The following is a 22,777-nucleotide window of genomic DNA, read 5'->3' as shown; positions in this document are numbered from 1 at the left end:
TTACTTTGGAGGGGGCCAAATTCCACTCAGATTTATATTTGTAGATTTCTGTCTCTGTAAAGGATTTAATTTAGGTGTTCTGTTTGTAGCAGGAGAGCCTTATGATACCCTCTTGACAGCTTATTATATGTGAAAGAAAATTCAAAATAAATAAATGTTTAGTTCCAGTGCATTCCAGCAATACATATACAGTCTGTACAAAAGTCTTTTGAATTGTGCAACTCATAAAGAAAGTTACAAAGAAAGTAAATATCAATAAAGAACCATTCTTTCAACTGACAAATACATCTCTTGCAAAAACTGCAACTATTAATTTTCCTGTCCAAACATACTGGAGCTACCTAGTGAGCTAAAGGAGGTCTTGCTTATTATATCAGAAGGCATTTTTTCCCCTAAAGCTGTTTTATTATCTGATGCCTGCAAGCAGAGTTTTAAGTCTAATCAGATGTATAAAAACCAAAAGCAACAGTCCTTACTAGTGTAGAAAAGAAAAAAAAAAGCTGGAGTTTTAGGGATTCTGAGATAGGACTGATTAACTACAGAATAAGTGAAACCCTAAATCCAAACTCTCAAATCTAAGAGGCAAAGTTGTTCAGATTTGATTGTCCACGACTTCTCAAGGATTTTGGCATTCTACCATGCGTTTTCATTAACAGCATTTTTAGTAAAAAAATTCCCACGTGTGCATCAAGACAGTAACACAGCAGTGATCACATGTCACGTGGTTTGCATTAATTCTTTCATTACCTGATCAGGAAACTTTCTATTTTTAGGTTCTCAAAACACTCCTGAAAACCCTGTATAACAGCAATTTTGAAAATGCCATGCTATGTCTCTCTGGAACTTAGTTCCAACTATGCCCATTAAGCTCTACCCAAGGTTAAGAGGTGGAGTGGGTTTTCTTCTCCAGGGCTATATAGCCACCTAAAGAGAAAGTTTTAGGGTTTATCCAGTATTTTGTTGCACTTTTTCCATCACAAGAGGGTAAAAACTTAGTGTAGCTCCTGGTATGCCAGTTATGATAGACTTGGAGCATTTAACCCTTAAGAAGATCAATTTTTGTCATCAATATATTTTTCTCCAAGTACTACAAAATGGTAGCAAAAGCATCCCTCGATGCACTTTTACATTGGCAGGATCCCTGTTAACATTTGTTACCTTGTTAGCTTTTACCTTTCCTAAACCTGTTAACAAGTGATAAGTTAGAGCATCAGGAGAAGGATCTCAGACAACTAAGACTCCTCATTTGTAAGACATGATTATTTATCAATAATCAAAAAGGGGCTAACATCCACTTACCTGGGGAGCTATGAGAATAAACAGTTAAAAATAACACTGTTCATGACCCTCAGATTTTGGCAACTTTACAAAGGCATTTGTAATCCAACAGTCATTAGTCCTCCATTCAAATGCTGGTACACTCACAATTAAGACCCAAGTGCTTTGACCCCATTTCTGTTACCATGATGCTTTAGCAGTTACAGGTGTCCATAACTCCTTATTTTATAGACCTACATCCTTAGGACACAGTAATGTGTGTAGTCATTCCTCAGAGCTGTGTACAAATAGCATTTGGCATTCTGAAACAAAGCACTTTCATCATTATCTCAGTTCCAAGGTTACTTTATTGTTTTGGGAGGTTTAATCTCACTTGACCATACTAACAGCAGTACAGCATTTTGACACATTCCTGTACAAGTTTTCTGACTGAATCTGGTGGCACAGGACTAGACCAAAATTTGCTCCTGTGCTTGAGCTTGAAAGACTGTTCTCTGTCACAGCTGTGCTTGAGCAAGAAGGAATTAAAAAAGATAATAAAATAAAAATAAATAAAATAAAAATAAAATATTAATTAAATAAATAATAAATAAAATAATAATAATAATAAAATAATAATAAATAAAATTTAAAAATGCTATAGATCGTTTCATCAAGAACTGGTGCAGTCTTCTGGCCAGACTGTCTTTGGTTTTGCATAGTTCTGTAGGGAGAGGCGTGAATAAAAGATATTCCTATTTGTGGTCCTTCACAGTGGTTAAGTATAGATAAAACCTTTACAATGAGCCAAAACCCATTTTCTCAGAGAGTCCATGGTCTTTCTGTTAGCAGAAAATCAAAGCTGTTTCCTGGGAAAGGGTGACAGCTGATCCTTGCCGGCCTAGGAACTAGGAACATGCCCTTTACCTGCCTTAATTTCAGTCCATGTCTGGCAGTGTATACTTCACCTCACACACCCCCCTCAGCATAAGACTACTTTACAGATCACTGTGGTCCTTGCTCAAAACAGCCTCAAAGTTAACTTACCAAACTTTACTTGTGTTTTTGATCAAAATGGTATTTTTTTCTGTAACGTGCAATTTTCAGTAGGTGATTAGTTGCTGCTTTTCTCCGCATGCTCCTTCTCTATACACAGGTGGCTGCATGGGAGGGACACTACACCTTTTGTTTTTTTTGCTTTCTTCATTAAAAGCCTGTAGATCTTGCCTGGACCTCATCATCAGCTGAACTGAGCTAGGATCAAATGGCTGAAGAATAAAGTTGAGCTTGTAGGGGCTACCTAATGTGTTGATCTGGAAAGACGAGCGAGATCTTCTGATCATCAAGTAACCTTATAAGAAAGTGAACAGTTATGTACTTTGATTAAAAAGCTGTTGCAAAAGGCTAAAGCCCCCCAGGAGGGGACAGAGATGCTGTCATGAGTGGTGGTAGAGGTTTCTTCCAGCAGAGAGGCAAAAAGCTTAAGGCAGTGTGTACATTTATCCAACCATCCTCCTCCAACCAAAAGCAGGGGCTGTGTGGCTGCCATGCTGAGGGCAAGTTATATTGTCTAAGTTAGGTCACTCTGACAAACAGAGGATACTGAAGATGAATTGTGTTCCAAGAGAAAAGGATCCAGAAGGAAGAACGGTGGTTTGTTGTGGCTTTTGGTTTTGTTCTGCTGTTCCTTTCTCACCTCAAATGATAAGGCAAGGGTGGTATTGCAAGATTTGACAAATATCAAACTATTGTGTTCGTGTACACATGCCCATTTGTATGAATCTCCTTTTGCATGTGTGTGCATGTATTTCAGTCTGAAAACTCAATGAAAACATGGTTTGAAAATAGAGGAATGAGAACATTGGGAGCAGATGCCAAAACTTTCTTTTTCTATTCATTCCAGCAAACGGTTTTGAATATTATGTTCTTATATATTTAAATGGCATTGCCTACTCCAAAATAGTCACTGTTCAGCTTGAAAAGGGTCTTTCCTAGTTTTTATTTCTTTTCACTTTGGCCAGTTTTCTGCCTTGTGTTGTGTCTTTCCTCCCTATTCCGAGACCTTGTCTATTATTCTTGTAATAGAAATTATATCTGCAGCCCCAAGAACATTGCAATACACCCACAGAATTTGCTTTATCTGGTAATCTGCCACTGATACTTTGAGATTCCAGCAAGACAGTAAAGGACTACCTTCCCAAATTGTAGCTGTACAGCTGTCCTTAACTGAACTGTACCATGTGAGTTCCCTTTACAACAGTGGTGAAGAAAGTCCTCAGTGTTTCCCTCACAAATCTTTGCAGATGTACTTATCTAAGGTATCTTGCCATGACTGTGGACCTTTTTGTGATAAAAATGTCTGTCGTTTTCCAGGCTTACTTTAAAATTAGTATAAAACCTTTCATATTTATGAATATTTAATGTTCTTCAATTTTCTTAGCCAATGCCTATGTTTATCAACTGAGAAATGTACTTCGGGGAATATTAGGGGTTATATTGCTTGTGCTTTGGAAATAAAGTTAACTGTAGTGTTAGTCTCTTAGTGTACCATCATAAATAACTGTGATTTGCGGGTAGGCCTAGCTTGTGGCTGGGGATGGGGCATAAACTCTATCACTTAAGAGTGATCTGTGCTGAGTCACAAATCCTCCCCTGCTTCCTCCTTGCTTGCAGAAAGTAGTAGTTTTCTTCTGAACTATATTAGCAAAAAAATAATTACCTCCTACACCCTTGGCACTGGCTTAAGTACGAAAATCCGTGTGTGTGTGTATGTATCAGAAGGTGGGGGAGGTGTGGGTGGAATTGAAAGTCCTCTCCTTTCCCTTTTATTCCTGATCGTACCCAGAAGGTCATTTGTATGAGATTGTGCCTGCTCATACTCCTGGTTAAGGCAATGCCATGGTCTAGGCAAAAAATAGTCCTGCAAAACCTACGAAGGAGTAGACTTGGGATACGCTTTCTCTGAAGGTCTGGACTACTAAATATGATTAGAAGAGGAAACAGCCCTGTCCAGCAAAACAAGTTTGATCCATAATTGAAGACAGGTTGAAATGTGTGATAGAGCTGTTCTTGGAAAGGCCCAAATGTTCTTTCTGAGACCAACCTACCATTAGTTTCCTTGGATATGTTCCACAGTGCAACAATGCCAAGTGCATTTTAGCATCTGGGTCTGGTGCATGGCAGTTTTTTATGCCATCTTGCTGAGCGTTGGTCAAAATCCAAAAAAGCTTGTAAGTACACGATGGGGTATGTAGGTAATCCCATTGCTTCAGGTGCAGACACTTACATGCTTAGAGATAAGCACGTTCTTCAATAACTGCCTGAACTGATGAGACAGCAACCAGCCCCTCTCCTGATTGTGTTCCTAAGAGAAAAATATAGCATCATATAATAGCTCTAAAACACCTGCAGCATCCCTAACAGTGTATAAGCTTTTTTCCTGCTCTCTTCCCTGTTCCCTCTGCTCCCCAGTTGTGCCCTAAAACTTTGGCTCGACACAGTCCTCTAGAGGCTGAAAAGGGCTTGACCTGGTATAAAAAGCAATGTTGTTCACATGTAATGAATATTTAAAACATTTTATCAGTGTAAATAAATGTTAAATTCTGTGAGCCTAGAGAATGGCATTAATGTGTTTTGCTTACTGAAATATTTATGGAGTCAATGTCAGCCAACAGAATGGAGCCAAGGGTTTTTTGGGGTTTTGGTGGTGGTTTTTTTTTTTTTGTTTAGTTTTTTTCTTTTTTTAAGTAAACTGAAGTGCTTTTAAAATAAATACTAAGAGCTGTTTAAGATCTTCAATTATTAACAGAAGAAAAATGCGGGCTGAAAAACTGCAAACAATCCCTTTTGTGGCACTTTCCCTAACCTCTGTGCAGTTATCTCTTTGCCTAGCCTGAAGCGAGCTCCTCAAGGCAGATGCCGTGCCTTCACAGATGTCTGTAGAGTGTCTAGCACATGGCAAGAGCTTCCACGAATGAATAAGTATATTTAGAATGCCAAATATTTGAAAATCATTTATTTTTGTATTTACTTGCCAGGACATAAGTTCAGGCCTCTGCGTTTACGGTTGGCCAAAGATGGCATTGCCAGCCTCTGTAAGGCGGTGTTAAAACACAGATTTTCACTTTGCTGTGGGAAGGCAGTTACTGGCATCACCTACTTGAAACCCAGAGGCCAGTTTTGCAGTCTGATCAGGTCACCAGGCATTCTGTTTTAATAATGAGTATGAGCTGCACAGCTCATTGCTAGGAGTACAAGCCTACCTCCACAAGGGAGAAACCGTCAAAGTTGTACAATGGTGTGTTAGAGAGAGTATCAGGCCAAGTGGGACTATTGTGAGCACCCATGGTGGGTGATATCTGTGTGTCTCAGTGCGCAAAGATTAACATCATGCATGAGTTGGGAGAGAAGTAATTTCTTTTTATAACGTCAACTGTGTTTTTTCCCTCTGCACAGGGAAAGAGCGTGTAAAAGTATGTAGAATTTCTCACCACTAGTTAGAAAAACCTTTCTGTCTACATGTAAAGGGATGATTTGCCTTGGTTTACCCCAATCAGAAATACATCTGATCATCCACAGACACTGATCTGCACCTCTCAGATTTCAGAACACAGATCTGTGCTTTGAAGTATGTGGGGTTTTTACTAAAAAAGTGTGTCTCTTCTACCTACCCATGGCTCTCCCCCAGTCCTTTAATCCTTCTTTATCTGCTCTCCCTGTTCTCCCACTTGCTACTACACCCACTTTTCTGATTGTCCAGGCCTGATTCCTCACACAATTCCTTGCAACAGCTATTCTTGTTGCAAGTAGCTGCCTGAACTGAGAATGATGAAGTAATTTACTGGCAGCAGCTATATCGCACCAATAAGCTTGACAGCAATGCGGGGTTTGTGATGATGTCCATATATTCCTTGCCATTCTACAAGTAGCATTTGTTACATGTTCCGAGAGGACATTTCTAAAGTTGCTGCATAGTTATCAGTTTTAAACTTTTAGCGACTCTCTGAATACTTTGATGGTAATGCATGTAAGTTCGCTAATTAGCGGAATCGTCCGGATTTAAAAACAGACTGCCCTAACAGGGTACTGCACAGCACATGTATCAATTCATGCTAACAGTATTCAGTAGCCCACCTCTTCTCCAAAGCTGGTTTATTATCTTTGAGAAGCTTTTCTCTGATTAAGCTAGCTGAAGCCCCTGTACATCTTCTGGTGGTACATGCTCCCCTTGAATGTCTAAACACCTTGTCATCTCATGTTTATGGTGCAAGCCGTTGACTTCACAAGCACTGCTTTGTTAAAACAAAGGGCATTGGTATGTTTATTGTATTATCTTCTCTGGACATCTGTAGTACACTGAAGCACTTTCATGGCGTGGGTGATAATGAAGATATCTAAAATGAGAGCGCTTTTTATTCAACATTGTGTCCTCACTACTCTCTCAAGAGCACTTGGTATATCCTATTACGAATATTAAATCAATTAATAATAATAATAATTAAGGGTAAATTACATAAGACTTAGTGTTAGAACTCTTGATCTTGTAATCTTGGCTACATTTTGAATAACAAGGCTCCTGATATCGCTAAAAATTATGGAGGCCTTTATTTGCTTTTGTGTAGATGTATTTGAAGCTACAGATATTTCAATCTGCAAAGTTTGTGGGATTCTTCAGGTTCATATCCATCTGTAGTCTTTTAACTTTCTTGTATTGTTGTTTGGGAGAAGGTGCGACATTGTTTTCATTTCCTGGTGAGTGTTACATTCTTGACTGCCGTTAAGTATTGGAGTGATTCTGATATAGACTGCAATTAATTTTTTTTTATATATTTAGAATTAGTACACTGAATGAAGTGAGCATCTAGGGGAAAAGATTGAGTGTCTCATGTAATCATGGCAATATTTTTTCTCCAGAGACATTGGTTATCCAGAGTAAGTACCTAGAGGGTAACTGAGTGAGCAGAACATCCCACTCTTGTATAGGATGAGTTTTGATCCTGTCAGTATTGTACTTCATGTGAGGATCTCTTTGTGAAAGACACTGTTTCATGCTGAATATCACTCCGTTTTGATAGTAGCATGAACCATTAACAGATAACTGAACTGACTGCAGACACCTGAAAAACTGTTCTGACTAGAGGGGTGCTAGTAGCTAGCTTTGCATTACTAGCAGGCAGTGAATGATCTTGCTGGCCTGGCAGCTGATGCCACCTTTGATTGCTTCTGCTGCATTCCATCACAGCTGAGGAGCAAACACAAAGTCTCAGTCTTAGCTTTGAATTGACAAGCGGATTACCTACAAGTGAAAGGGCTTGTCAAGAGATGTGTCATCCTTATTAGAAAGTATTTAAATTAGTAAAAAAAAAAGTAATAAAAATGAAAATCTAAGATCTTAGATGATAGATTTTAAACATTAATAGTTATCACAAATTCTCTTGGCAGATGTATAACAGACATTTACAACTCAGGAATCACATTTTTCAAAAATCACAGCTAATATAAACTTTTCTGAGGAGATGACAGCATTTGCAGGAGGCATTAATGGCTTCTGGCTCTCAGTCATTGTAAAATCATGAGCTTGTAATTGTTCTGATCTGGCTATTTGTAGACTGTAGAGTTCTAGAAGTCTCTCAATACTTCCACGATTAATAACTTGCTACTGACAGTGGTTGCCATCACTGCCACCAGTGATAACAAGTTTAAGACCTTTGTAAATGCAAATTCTTACTAAAGGCTTATGAGACTGGCTTTGTTATTCTGTTTTTACAAATGAGGAGAAGGAGACAGAAAGGTCCATGAATCTGCAGCTTGAATTAACTGCATCTGAAGGTACAGCTGCTTAGCACTTTAGCAAACTTGGCTACAAGTCACCTTCCCTGGGCCGTTCTGGAAATGTGTGGCTCACTCATAATTAGGACTTATACCCGTCTCAGCCCTTAATAACAGATGTGTAATAATATTTTGTTTATACCCTTTTCTGGGGACCTGGACAACCTCTGTTATAGGGTGATCCCTAAATTTTGGGGCAAAACCAACACTGCTGGTCCCGACTCTCCCCCTGTTCAGACAGAAGTAAGGTGAGTTGGATCTGAAATTCAGGGAGATCCTAAATGGTCTGGGAGCTCTCAGTTAGTATGGGTTTGGTGGTCCTTCAGCAGTTCAGGCTCTGCCTGAGACTGGCTTGACCTCTAGAAGAACTCAGAATGAGTTTTGCCATCTCTCCCCATGCTCTGGGGTGCAACTCTGGGGTACCCCAGCATTTGCTCTCTTGCGTGTCTCACTGTTCTTCTTGTCTTGCCTCCGTTCTGGTTGTTCTTTGTTTTTTCTATGCTTTAGTTCTCCTCAGTACTGTCTATGGATCAGCTCAGGTCTGGTTTGCAAGAACAGGTGAAATAGTTAATGCATTCCCTCCCCAGGTTGTTGGTATTTCAGTGACAGGTGAGGTAATACCTGTTTTACTTTAGTCTGTGATCCAGGCTGCGATGGTAAATTTGTGAAATGTTGGGGATCTTCTGGAGGGAGGTGATCTCTAAATGTCTTTACATCACCAAGATAATAAGTTCAGGTGAGGGGGGATGAAATGAAAATGACATGTTATTGTGCAATTTATAGCCTTTCTAAATTTTGTTCTCTTGCTGATAAGTGCTTCCGTCTGTTCTTTCTACAGGTCTCCAGGTGGTTTTAAATTCAATCATCAAGGCCATGGTCCCTTTGTTGCATATTGCCCTGCTGGTGCTGTTTGTCATTATTATCTATGCCATCATTGGCCTGGAGTTATTTATGGGGAAGATGCATAAGACCTGCTACCATGTGCAAGGGGGACTTACAGGTAAGGGGAACACTATATCATACATAGAAAGATTTTCTGAGGGAAGCTTTCCCCTTATGTAAAGGGACATTTGTACTGGCACAGGAAACGGGTGGCTGTTGCTCCCTGCTGTGTACATGTCTGGGGTTTCACAGTAGTGATTCCTTTGTTCTGCTTCTTGGATGTGAATCACCTTTGATGTAGAGAGACTGTCTCTAAAGGTGAGAGTTTAGCTTGCTCATCTTGGGCACTCAGTTGTTGGCCTCTCTGTAAGGGCTACAAACAAAACTGTCAATTCCTGCTGAACGCAGTAGTGGACTTTTTAATGTGGACCTTTGGCACTACAAGCCAGCTTGAGTTCTTTAACAAATCTTCCAGAGGCTCAAGCAACGCTAAAATAGTGATGATTTCCTCAGTAGCAGGCTGAGCTTGCAAATGAGATGGCATCATAGAAATGGACATCTCTTATATTTTGTTTTGTTAATAATCTTGTAAAGGAATAGCTAAATGAGGCCTAGGAGCCTTTGGGGGTTTTTTTTCTAGATCACAGGCTGTAGCTGGGGTCAGAAGTGCAGCTCATAAGAAACCAGAAGTATATTAATGGGAAGAAACTTTTTGCACCAAATCTATCAGGAAAGAACTTTCACATTATTTACAGAAAGAAATATTCACATTTCAAAGTAATTAAATTGTTTTGTCACTCACTCACTGACCTATCTGCTCTTTTTCATTTGTTTTACCCAACTTGAGCAGCAGTGATTCCCCATGGTGGTAGTGGGTGCCAATGTCTAGGACACAGTTCAGCTGCTAGCCAAGAAAATATTATACAGAAGGACATTGTTTCAGAAGTTCTATATTTTCTACTTTTATAACATTCACAGATTTCATTTTCTGGAAATGATGCTAGAACCATAATGAATAGTCAGTCTGGTTTACATCTTCAAAGTGTATATATCTTTCTCCATGCTGTCTGTAATTATTATACATTACAGCATCTAATTCTAATATTGCTATTTCTGGCATGCTTTAATGATCAGAATGTGACCAGAACTTTTGGAAAATTATATTTTTTTGCCGTGTAAGATAAGAAACAAACATAATTACCTGCTCCCACACACATGCATACCTGCACCTGTTATAAATGTAGCAATAGGCGCTGAAATCCATATATTAAAAAAAAAAAACCCTATTGCAAGAATTTTTGTGCTTAAAAAAATGTTTTCTGTAGCATTTTGCATATACCAAAGCATCTAGGCAGGCTCGTTGTATGGGTTCTTAGATCTTTGGAAACACCTGTATAGAATAAGGGGTGTATAATCAATTAGTAGATTCTTACAGAGCCTCTGAGTGCCCTTGGCTATTGCTAAAATGCCACACAGCTTCTAAACTCCAAAAGAGCAGAGCTCCAGAGACTCTCTGCAGTAATTTAGCAGTGGCCCAGCACCATATCAACCTATCTCTAGAGCACTAAAGCCTGTCTGCTGCAGGCGTTCGGCCTCCTTCAACAGAGTGCAAATCAGTGCTGCAGTTCCCTTCCAAGATTAACCCAGATGCCAGGCGACTGCAGTATGAAAACACTGGTCATAATACGCAGCCTAAAGAAATGAAATAGACTTGATCTAATACTCCCTCTCATGTTGAAAGACATTTCAGTTTTGACTGTAAAATTTGACAGCTTGGCCATTGTTTTTACAAAACAAAAGTGAAGCACAACAAAACGTCCTTTGGCCCTTTAAAATTGTTTCTTGCATATTCCTAGAGAAATCTGTCAAGTTCACTGCGAAATGTATTTATTAAAGTCAGATACTCTTCAGTCGCTTATCAGTGTGTCAAATAGCAATTAGTTCTCTTCATATCCATTTTCTCCTTCCTCTCCTTTAAGATACACCTGCAGAAGATGATCCGTCACCCTGTGCCCCCCAGTCTGCACATGGGCGGCAGTGTCAGAACGGCACGGAGTGCAAGCCAGGCTGGGAGGGTCCTAAGCACGGCATTACGAACTTTGACAATTTTGCTTTTGCCATGCTGACAGTGTTTCAGTGCATCACGATGGAGGGCTGGACAGATGTGCTGTACTGGGTACGTATCCGAAAATGACAAGCTGAAAGGCCTGTTTATATGCTCTGGCTATGTTGAAACTTTGGAGCTTTAGCTTTCTTGCTTGTTCTATATAGTGAAGGCATGGTTGCTAGCATGGAGCTTTACTTATCTCAGAATATCAGTGGGTAGAATAGGAGGGTTTATCTGGTGCCATTAAATCAAATGTAACTGTTGACTTTTCATTGATATTTTAATGTTGAAAGATGGCATGTGGCTTATTGGTTTGAAGATTTGCAATGTACCTTTGCTGAGCAGAATGTCATGTAAAGACACTCTCTGCAGGAGTGAGAGATCTCGTACATCTCCAGATTACTGATGTAGAAGTATTTGTGGCAGATAACTCTGTGCTCTACCCATGGCATTAATGTTACAAAGGCACTACACTGATCAGCTCATAGGTTTTTTAAGAAAGGCCTCACAAATCCCTTTTCATGCCAGCACTACTCCTGATTATGACTTTCATCATAACAGTACTAAAATCAATTCTCCTAACTTTGATATTGGTATCGATCATGGTTACAAGTTTAGCCGAAACCTGATATTACCTGTAATCTAAATGCAGTCTTGTCTTTTACTCTAAATTTGGAAGTTTTAATATCTTCAGTTTCTACCTTGTAATTCCTAATATGTTGGGAAATTCAGTGGCAATACAATTACACTGTAGGAGTTAAAATCATATTTAGCCTTCACCTGTAAACCAGGTATAAACATGTTTCTGGATTCAGCTCTTGCCATCGACTTTTGCAACAATATATTATGGTCCAGGAATGTAATTCACACACAGGTCACTTGTGTCTGTATAAGGCTAACCTAGACTCTAACTAACTTTGAAGACTGGCATATTATGACATCTGGTTCTCCAAGGTGGTAGGATGTGCTATAATCCATGATGGAATTTAACTCAAGAAGACCCAAAGCACACAAAAGGATAACCTGGACTGAGGCAGCTTGCATTGTTAATCAACATCAGCTTCTCTCTTAAAGATGAGCCTGAATCTGCATTCTACACACCAGTGAGTTAGTTACAAGATTTTCCTTTGAAGATTTAGCTTATCTGCAATAGATATCCTCTATGTGGAACAGCTAGCAATTGTCTCTTTATCCTCGTAAATTTAGATTGGAGTTGTGACTCTAGCTTCCTTCTGATGCCTGAGAAAAAGGGCAGAGGTCAAACCGCAATGGGAGTCTGGGTCTCAGAGCACAAAAATTGCCTTTACTAGAAAAGAGAATACAGATTAATAAAATAATGAAGAAGAACAAAAGTTAAGTCAGAAAAGGAACTGGGCAAAATGACTCCACTGCTTAACTATGGCTATATACAATATACCTGTCCTTTTATCACATTTAGCCAACATTCCTCCAGTCTTTGTGCGATTGAGATGATATATAGGTAGTTCAGGTGAAATAGGAGAGAGTAAAAGATATCAGAAATAAACATGAAAATAGCTTTGGCAGTGTATACCTTTTAGTATTTTTAAACCTATCCACAAGTTATCATCATTTTCTCCAAAGGCACGTGTTATAAAAGACCCTGCCAATCCCCACAATTTTGGGTCCATGTGTCGTTTGCATGACTGGATGTGAATCATTGAGAACTCAGTTATCAGTTAACTAATAACAGGACTCAAAACCATATACTCACTGCTAAATGATTTTCTACCATGACTTCTGCAGATGGTCTGATTTTTTTACGGCATCCCTGCAGCAACCTAGATTTTAGCTGTTGGCTTTTGTTCGGTATTTAGCCACCTTTTTTCACTGATTTCCAGAGCTGTTCTTTTTGCTTCAGAGACAGCATAGTGAACTGAGACCTGAAATTAATACAGGTTGATGCTCATTATTTTGGGGGGCATCCATATAGTTAGCCTTTTAGATTATGGCTTTGATAGAATGCTTGCTTTGGAAATGAAAGAGATATTTGTTATTGCCAATTCCCAGTTATTCCTAGACAAGACTACAAAAGATAAGAGCACTGCAGATAAAATTTCAGTAATTGAGGAGAAGGAAATTTAGTTTGTAGAGAAAATAATATATTACCAATGTTTAAAGGCTCTGAAATACAAAGTCTGAGTAAATACCTGAACACCTGAGATGACAGACATCCTCGGTTAAGCTGCTGTAAAAAATCCTAAGAGTATTATTGTCCCATATGACTTTTTGCTGCTTTGTATTAGGTTGACAAAGTGGATAGAAGCCAGCAGTGATCAGTGTTTGCCATATGGTAGAGAAGATATCGGAGATGTGATGGGTATTTCCTTCTGCAGAGAGGTCTGTGCTACTCGGGGCAGATGTTGTTTGGGCAATTACTAGAGAGCACACCTAGGAGGAGGATTGTGGCTTTAATATTTATATGTAGAAACAGTATTTAAATATTCACACTGTAATTTCATATGTGGAAGTTTCAAACCATGTCTACTTTGGTTTATACACTAAGTTTTATAATCCATGCAAAGGGCATTCCAGCTTAAGCTAGCCAGATCAAAAGGAAGAATATTTCTGGATAGTAAAGAATAGAAAAGATGCAACATTTCAATTTCTGAGAGAGAAGGTAGATTTTAGTAAGTGGGGTAGGATATAAATAAATATTTTAAACTTCCTGTGAGACACTTTCTTCAGTGAAGTCTGACTCATATATAACTCTACTCCCTGGCCTTTGCCTTTTCAGCCAAGGAAGAGTGGACTTGTAGCCCCCAATGAGTTGTCGATAACATTTCCACACAAGTGCAGAGATAGGAGGCTATTCTCTTCTCAAGTACATAGCATCTTGAAAGATCTCCTGGATCCACAGTGAGATCATGGAAATTAAATTTTGCTTTATTAGGAAATAAATCTGCACAGTTAATTAAATTAGAAATCCAGACTTAAAGATCCCCCTTCTCCAAGTACATCCTGAGACAGAGAATTGGTTGTCTAATTTATGCTGAAAGGAAAGTACAGATTAAAGAATGGTATAAGAAAATATTATCTGAAAATCAGATAATTTTGCAGCTACAAATTTTAGGCGATGATTTTCAGAAGTCATTGCTTAGACTTAATGATGTAAGCTAATAGGTTAATATTAAAAATACTGAGTATTCAAAGTTCAAGCAGACTGTTAGGTTCTTAGCTCCTCTGCAATTCAGGGTAGATACCAAGATTTGAATCTGGTCCTGCTGTTGTCAATGGCAGAATTCCAATTAATTTCGAAAGGTCAGGTTCTCACCTTCTATTTTGTAAAATCTTGATCAGGCTGTTAAGATTTTCCACGTGCAGTTGTGTACAACACAAGAAGACTTAGAGATGCCTAATCAGGGCCTTGGTATCTGTTGTGCTAGTTTTCCAAGGACATACATGTGGATGTAGGGAGTTGTCTTTGCTCCCTCCTTAAATTTGAAAAAAAGAGCCTGACCTAAAATTCAGCAGAACAAGAGATAAAGCTCTGGGCTGAATTACTTAGCTGGACAGGCCTAGCCAATGGAGCAATTCCCTTGGTTTGAACTTTTCTATGAGTGATTTTCAATTATATCTTCCTCTTTTCTGAAAAATAGCTTTTGAAAGGTACCTAGATGTCTGCATTCCTCTCAGTGGAAATAGACGGAGCTTAGCACATTTCAGCATGTTGTTTTGTGAAACCCAAGTCTCTCTTTCGCCACACTTTGCAAGGTTAAACCTGCATGTTTAAAAGTTAGAAAGCTATATGACCTTCCACAAGCCCTGGACTCCTAATCCACTCAGTAGCTCTTCAAATTTTACCTTCAGTTTCCTGCTTCCTTCTTCATGCTTCCCTCATGCCTCCTTCAGCTTTTCACGTCTGTAGTGAAGCCTGTCTCCTCTCTGATGGACTACTGTTTCCTAGCCTGTGATCCACATCCTCACAAAAAGATAATCAGAGGCAGGAAAGTAATAAACTTTCATTCCCTAGAAGGACTTGACATCAACAAGATCGATACACTTTCCAATCTCCTCTTTCACTCAGCAGATAAAACTTGTGAATAGATTGGCCTCTTCTGAAATGTGAAAGAAAAGTGTTAGGGAAAACAATTTGACACTGCTATAGTGGGAGGTAAGGTAATTACTTATAAGGAGCCAAATTTTAATGTAAAATAATTATATTGGACAGAATGAAAATCTGTGCAAAACAACCTTGTTGACTCTTTGCTGCAGAATTGATCTTCATTGAAGGGAGCATTAAATGTTCATAGGAGCACATCTCCTGTAATGCTTCAGTCTTACAAGGTTTACTTTGTCCCAGTATAACTGCCAGGTGGCTTTGTCTCACATGCAGTCAGTTCATAGAATCATTTGAGTTGACAGGCACTTCTTACGATGTCACGTCATAATTTTTCTGATGCATTGTAGAAATATTGGGCTTATTATTCTCAAAATTCATCTTAATGTATGATCAGCCAGCATGAGCAGCTAACTCCCTTGTGCAGGCACCAAGGCCATTTTCTGAAGACCCCTCAGTCTTGGGAACTTCCAGCAGCAGATGCAAATCCAAATATTACAAATTGAGTAATTTGGTATTTTGTAATCAGCCTCTGCTGCAGTCTGTTATTTCTTATTGTCTTGTTGACTAAGGAGGAAAATTAATCCCTGTGCAGTTTGTGACATCCTGTTCAAGTATTTGTAGGCATTTGTTGTCTTCCCTTAATCTTTTTCTAATCTGAGCAGATTCAGTTCTTTCAACCTTCCCTAATGGGGCTTCATTTTAATTATTTTTAATCAGTTTGTTACTGTCCTTCAGGGGAAGCTTCGCTTCTGAGTTAAATACAATTTGGACAATTCCTTGTCTCTGGAAAAGCTGTCATCTTTGTGTGAAATCTGCTTTCTGCAGCTGGAGCCCTGTGACACTGCATGCAAAACTGCCTACTGCAGCCTCAGTTTTACATGCCTGGTCTCTCCACTCCCCTGCATCTAAGCAAGCATATATATAAATGAAAATAGAGTGCGGAGCAAGTGCAAAACACAACCATAAATGGTTGCATTGGGCTATTCATACTGATGGATAGTGGAGAACCTGGCCCTGAGATGTTCTGCGTACAGCTTTCCCATTACAGCTCGAATTCTAGGATCAAGTAAATCTACTTGATCTGCTTGATGGTTGTTAATAATGAGGAGCCTTGAGCCTGCCATCATTTTTGGAGTATTGGCTTTGTCCCATGTCATTTGGACAACACTTCAGAATACTTGGTTGAGTCTCTGAAAATAACATGCAGTGCCTCCAGGGACAGTTTACCTCAAGGCTTTAACTGTAAACTAGAGAGTGTGGTATTATTCTAGATGGACTCAAGCCAGGTCTCGATGAGTTCTAGGGCACTAACCTGTCCCTGGAAGAGATGCCTAGGCTGGCACAATTTATTAGTTGACTCCCTGAAGTTTAACTGAACAGTCCTTGGTAGGCTTGCCCAGCCCTCAGGCAAGAAAGGGTTTTAGTACTCTAAAACAGTGCAGTTAGAGCCACCACAGTGCAGTAACATTGCATCAGTGGAAACATTCAGAAGCATCACATCCCCAAGGACGGCATAGAGTAGCATATATAGATGCAGTAGGTTAAACAGGCTGTTTGGAAAGATCCTTCCAGCTCTGAATCTGTGACTTCCAAGTCTTCCAAGAGTCCCTAATGAGCTTGAAACCGGAGCTCACAATCACCCTTACAATTCCCACCAGGAAATCAGAACAGAACAAACTGGACGACAGATATAATTCACTTTGCTGACAGCATTGACGTATCTTGTGAGCTTTTCTCATCCCCCCACAGCCTGTTGCAGCCAATGAGGAAGATGTTGTGAGGAATACAGAGATATTGCCACGAAGTGGAAGGCATTAAATGCAGAGCTGCAACCCCCAATTTACACCAGCTGTGTTTTTCCTTCTAACCCTTTATTCTTGCAGCACTTAGGCTTGAATTAGTAAGACAAGAGAATGATCTGATTCTAAGAATATATCTGTCTACATGTTTCCATGGTGTTTATTCCCTATCCGCCCCCACTCCTCCAAGAAAATGTTGGGCTTTTATTGTTGTGGGGTTGAGGTTTTTTAATCATCTTTTTGGCAGGCTTCTGCATGGATGTGAAAAATTTACAAAGAATAAGCACGCAAGTATGAGCAGCCCATCTCTGTGACTGCAGAGGTTATTTCATCTCCATCTGCTGTAACAGTGATGGGTAAGGGGAGAGGGCCTGTAGTTCAAAGCACTGAAGGGCCACAGAATTAATGCATTGAAAAAGCAGTGTCCGCACCGAATTTGCATAAGTGTTGACCTAAATCTATTTTCCTTTTTGTCATTAACAACTTTACATGCAACTGTCACGGTTGCCTGTACTGTTGCCTTGAAAGTGAGTAACAACAGTGACTTGCTAGTTGCCACCTGTCACAAAAACCTGCTGCTGAGCGTTTGTTCAATGCAAAATAGGTACTTATTGTGTGAAATGAAGTTTTCATGGGCCCTTCAGAACTCAGCTTTGGACCTCTCAGCCCTCTTCCTCTATATGGAAAGAAACTCTCCATTAAAAATAAGCTGCTTTGGGTTGGTTATGGGGAGGTGTTAGTGGAGACCCTCTGCCCAGTGCTCCTGCGTGGGAAGGACCTCTTTAATAGCCCTGTCTTTCTGTTGCCCTTTCTCTATTCTTTCTTCTTTTGTTCTTCCTTAGACTTTTTCCTAACTGCTGCTGTCTAATCACCACAGAGACCTTTCTTGTCTTTAATCTTTAATCATCTATATTAGAGCTATAAAATTAAGAACTAAGCTACTGGGACACTTCTGTATGACTTAGGATTATGAGTGCCTCTCTTTGTGGGTGCACTGCTTGGGCCCTACTACCAGTTTTTCAAGAACTGAAGATCATTGCCTTCTGAAACAATCATCTTCAGAGCTTTTAAGTTTGGACCCATATCCACTAGACAGATTTGCAAACAACAGACTTTGGTTCAGTATCTAGACCCTGGAAAAGAAAAAGCCTGGGGAATATGCCCAAGGTCAGAACACAAGTGGTGGCTCTAGAACTGATTACTTATAAAACTCATGTTTATTTTGAGTTTAATTTGTTTTAGCATCTTTTTTTTTCAAGACGAAGGGCAATACAACTAATCCCTCACCCATCTTGCTGCGAGTAATAAGTCTTTCCTGCCTGCAAAGAGAATTGGTCCGCTAGTATTGGCTTTATTCATTGATTTCAGTGGAATTTATGCCCGAGGAGGACTTGGGTGCTCAGTATGATGGGTGGTCCTATCATCATAAACATATAGTTTAGCTGCGCCCATGGCCTCCTCTAGAGCTGTCTCCTCCTAACTCCAATTCTCTGAACTGTGCCCAAATTGGGGGCCTAAAACCAAAATTAGGCACATCTCCCTAAAGATGTAAAGTGACTAGAAGTAGAAAATGAAGGGTTTAGGACTCAATCACAGGAATATTTACCACAGAACATCCACATTGTGGCTTTTTAAAGCGTATCTAGAAGAAATCAGTCCTGGATATTGTGCTGATCTTTCCTACTTGGTGTTGCTGATAAGACTCACAAGAAATAGTGAAAGGGCAGTCTTGTCTGCTGACAATGCGGTTGCAACTCATTCAGGCCCTTTAACAGTAGTTTCTCCAGTGAACCTCTAGCACCTATACAATATCTGAGAGTGGCTAGTATGCCTGTAAGATGAAGGTTTATTAGCTGTGTGCTCTGAGTTCTAGATATAGTACATTTTTTTGAGACTTTGGGTGTGATTTCACAACCGAAAGTGGGATTCATCATCTAAAATGTAAAATGGATTTCCAGAAATATCATAGATTGGGAACTGGTTACGAAGGCAAATGGTATCTACTGATCAAGTGAGAAAAAAGAATTGACAGTCATGCCTCCACTTAGTAAAGAAGGTAGTGATTATCATCTACAGCCTAGAGTACTGGTTTTCATTATTTTTATTTTTAAGGACTTAATTGACTGTGTAAATCTATAAAAGGTATGTGCTTGTGTATTCCTGTGCATGCAGCAATCAGTGCTGTTCTGGTACACTTGTGGTAGACTTTGCTATCAGTCTGCACTGAGATAAACAGAAGCAGTTATAAATCAGCAATACAGTAAAACAGGCAGAAAATCCTTTATGGATAATCACCCGTGCAAATGTAAATACAGCATAAACAGAGACAGGAAAGGAAAGCCCAGAATTCTAAGATTAAATGATATCTTTGGATTTGGAAACCCACCATCCTAGGGGGTATTTTCATGCTTGATATCAGCATTTTATTCTTTTGGAGTGAATTTCCAAAGATTTTAAAAGATGAAAGGTTTTTAAATAACTGAGCAGCAGTAAGAGATGGAACTACTGCAGTAGCTGTAATGAAAGAACTATCAGCCCTGTGGCTAAATAGCCTTCGGGCTTTTGTGTGGCCTTTTCAAAGATCAACCGTTCCCTTTTCAAGGGTGGTGGTGGTGGGGAATCTATACACTCTTACATTGGGAACAAGGCAACTCATGTAATGCTCTGTGACTTTTGCCTCTGGAGACCTGAATTCAAATCCTGATTAAGTCACACAAGTCCAAATAATTTTTGGAGGTCACTACATGACATTTCTACAAATTGCAAATTCACCCAACAAGCTAATCCACTCATGTAATCAGTCACGTGAGAGGATGGAGAGATTTAATGGGTGCTGTTACCTGTGTAGGGGCCTGACTTTGGGAGAACACTGCAGATGGATCAATGACATGAACCTCCTCTAAGTAGATCTATTGTTCAGGAACTAAGAGTACTAGTATAATAAGAAACAAAAATAATGTCACTATTGATGTTAGCTGTTGAGTAGGGAAGAGGTAGGGAGAATGGTCCGTCAGCCATCTATGTCAACAAGCAGAGTGGATCAAGAGCAAGGGCTTGGCATACCAGACTCCACGCTATATTTGTGGAAATTTCTGAAGACCTGCTCAGTCTGGGCCCAGTGTCTTCAAGAGCTCTGCCTGGGTCAGTGTATGACCTGTTCTTTTCCAGCTAGTCTGTATGACACAGGCAGCCTCACTGCAGACAGAGTGTGACCTGAGCCACCACTGAAACCCAAAAAAAACAAACAAAACCAAACAAAAACCCACAACTTTTGAGGGAATAGTTTAAAGGGAATTATTTACACCTCCAAAGTGCAACAGTTCCAGCACACTCTAGAATGTGAGTTGCTTTATCACTTGGCAATAAATGAATTTCAGTATTTCACTTTTGGGTAACATGTTCTATGCTAAACTGAAATGAAATAATTTTTTTTTCTCTTTTACATATTAAACCTGGAGAAAGAGAGTGAGATGGCAAAGGAGGAGGCTTATTGGAGCTCAGAATTTGTCTTTGATATAGGGAATTCTCACTGTGTAACTGATGTTTTCAGTGGGAGTTCAGAATCCCTGTATTGCCAAACATGCTGTAGAGGTATGTAGCCCCCTCCAGTTTTCACAGAAAAATAGAGAAGTCCCACAAGAAAGCACAAACAGTACAGGTGGGGTGGGAGGAAGTGTAAATGGTAGCTTCCTGATTATTTCTGGTTTCCCTCCCATACTATAGTTGGCTATAGGAATTTCCCAGTGGTACTTGCACTAACAAAATTTAACATGCTGAGATTTTGTCAGCAAAATCTACTTTTCAGATGGTTGATTTGCTATGGTAATCCATGTCCATTTGGAACATTACTAGTGCTAATAAGTGTTGCAACTTTGTGAGAACAAAACCCAGCAATACTGTTGTTTTCTTTAAGTCAAGGCAGAGCCTAACCTTTTTCCTCTATTTTGAAGTAGAAAGTGTGAATTCAAATGCCAGTGGCCTTTGCCATCAGTTGAAGTTTTACAGTAAACTTGTGTGAAGGACCTTTAAAATTACAGCTTTAATTAAGACAGTAGTAAACACAACTAAGTCAGTATTGCCCCCCCTACATCTCCAGCAGGCACAAAATACCATGCCATAGAAGTATGGGATCAGTAAGCATTTTCAACAGAAATAACCTGCAGTGGAAATACACTTCAGCTCAATCATTGTGTGCCACAGACATTCTGACCTGCTGGTATTTGAATGCAAGTTTTAATTCTTTTCCCACTCTCAGACAGAGACCTTACGTTTCCCATAATAGCTCAGTCTGCTAAAGAACAGCTAGCTGCAAAAACCATTGTGCATGTAAACCGAAAACTGCTAAAATATGAATGTAGAACTTTACTAATGGATGAAATAATGTTCAGGAGTCCAGCGGTTATATACTGGGGGCTAAAAAACACAGTGGAAAGATTCGGTGTCAGCATCAGTAATCAGGGACTAGGTGGTTGAAAGTTGGGGGGTTTATATGTATCTCCGACTTTATGCAGTCTTTTCCAGCTGAGAAAGAGTGTATACTTGAAAAGACGGGCCCAGTGTTTAACGAGTGATGAAAATATAACTCAGTGCTGTTAGAAATAAGTTGGGCATATTCTGCTTGTAGCAATGTATTTCCTGCATATGGTATGCAACAAAAAGCAAATACAGTTTGCCTCACATCTTTTATGTGTTCTTCACTGAAGGGAGTTCATACAACAGCAAAATGGCATTCCACTGTGATTGTATCATTTCAGAGAAGCTCAAACAGCTATTTTACTTTGCCGTCAAACAGCTGACAAGGTTATAAGGCAATGCTGCTAGATCTCCACACTAGCCTTGTTCTTGCACAGGTTTCAGCAGCCTGGTAGGGCTCTTCTGCAGGACTCCTGCCTTTACACAGTCTCCCTGAGAAGTTCAAGCCAGTCAGGGTCTATCTTTTGCAGGAGCGTGTGCTCTCATGACTCTAAGGTTGAGCCTTGCACTGCTTTCACTTGTCTTCTCTATAGCGCTGTGTGGGAAGCTTGGTCAGTTCTGGAGACTTCACCCTCTTGTCAGGGAGATCAGGCAGCATAGCACTGAGTTATAGCTATATCCAAAGTTTTTCTAAACTAAACCAGGAATTATGGTTCACCTGGAGCAGAGCAGGTGTACTTGGGTGAGGACATCTACAGCAGATTCAACTTAGTCTTTGTTAGCAGGGTTGAAGAAGCAACCTCTGCAGACTCCATCTTCTCAGATCTGTCTGCCCCTTCCCTTGCTCTCTTCTGGACTCATCTTCCATTGCTGCAGTTTTTGATTTTTTTCTGAAGGGTTCTCCGTTGCAAATTAATATCTTCCCTTGATGTTTCTGTTGTCCTCATCGAGGCAGTCCTTTCTCAGTTAATGGCTCCATTTAGCTCCTGCAGAGAGTTCTGTACAAATTGCCAATATTTCTAGCTCAGACTGGAATTTTAATTTGCTCTTTCCATCACTACAGAGCATACAGAATAATTGGGCAGCCAAGGTACACATAGGAATCTTATTATTCTTCCCAATGCCCATGTATGGTGAATCTCGCCTACATTATGTGCTTTTATCCTACAGTGACCGTACAGCGGACCTATCTGGAACATTCTCTGCCCTGATTCATGATCCCTGTGCATTTGTCTTCTGTCAGCTCTGTCTTGACTTTCTCCTGAAGACAATCTAAAAAAACGGTATAGATGTCTATATGTACATATAAAATACACACATGGAATGTGTAAAATTCCATAAATGAGGTAACACAGTAAGAAAAGCCTTAAAAACGTGCTTGAGGAGAACAATTGAGCTTAAAATTTGCCT

At 39.7% G+C, this 22,777-nt stretch overlaps 1 protein-coding gene across 1 annotated transcript in view; it reads left to right on the top strand.

Annotated features, from left to right (window-relative positions):
- CACNA1C (calcium voltage-gated channel subunit alpha1 C) overlaps nt 1–22,777 on the top strand; it is a 488,252-nt gene that overhangs the window by 303,608 nt on the left and 161,867 nt on the right. The window contains exons 6-7 of the mRNA XM_075115730.1: nt 8,924–9,085; nt 10,947–11,143. Of these exons, the coding sequence (XP_074971831.1) occupies nt 8,924–9,085; nt 10,947–11,143 (359 nt within the window). The remainder of the gene's footprint in view (nt 1–8,923; nt 9,086–10,946; nt 11,144–22,777) is intronic.

The sequence above is a fragment of the Phalacrocorax aristotelis genome, chromosome 1, assembly GCF_949628215.1.
Source record: "Phalacrocorax aristotelis chromosome 1, bGulAri2.1, whole genome shotgun sequence".
Taxonomy (NCBI): domain Eukaryota; kingdom Metazoa; phylum Chordata; class Aves; order Suliformes; family Phalacrocoracidae; genus Phalacrocorax; species Phalacrocorax aristotelis.
Note: the sequence above shows the minus strand (reverse complement) of the source record. Positions and strands in the feature narration are given on the sequence as shown.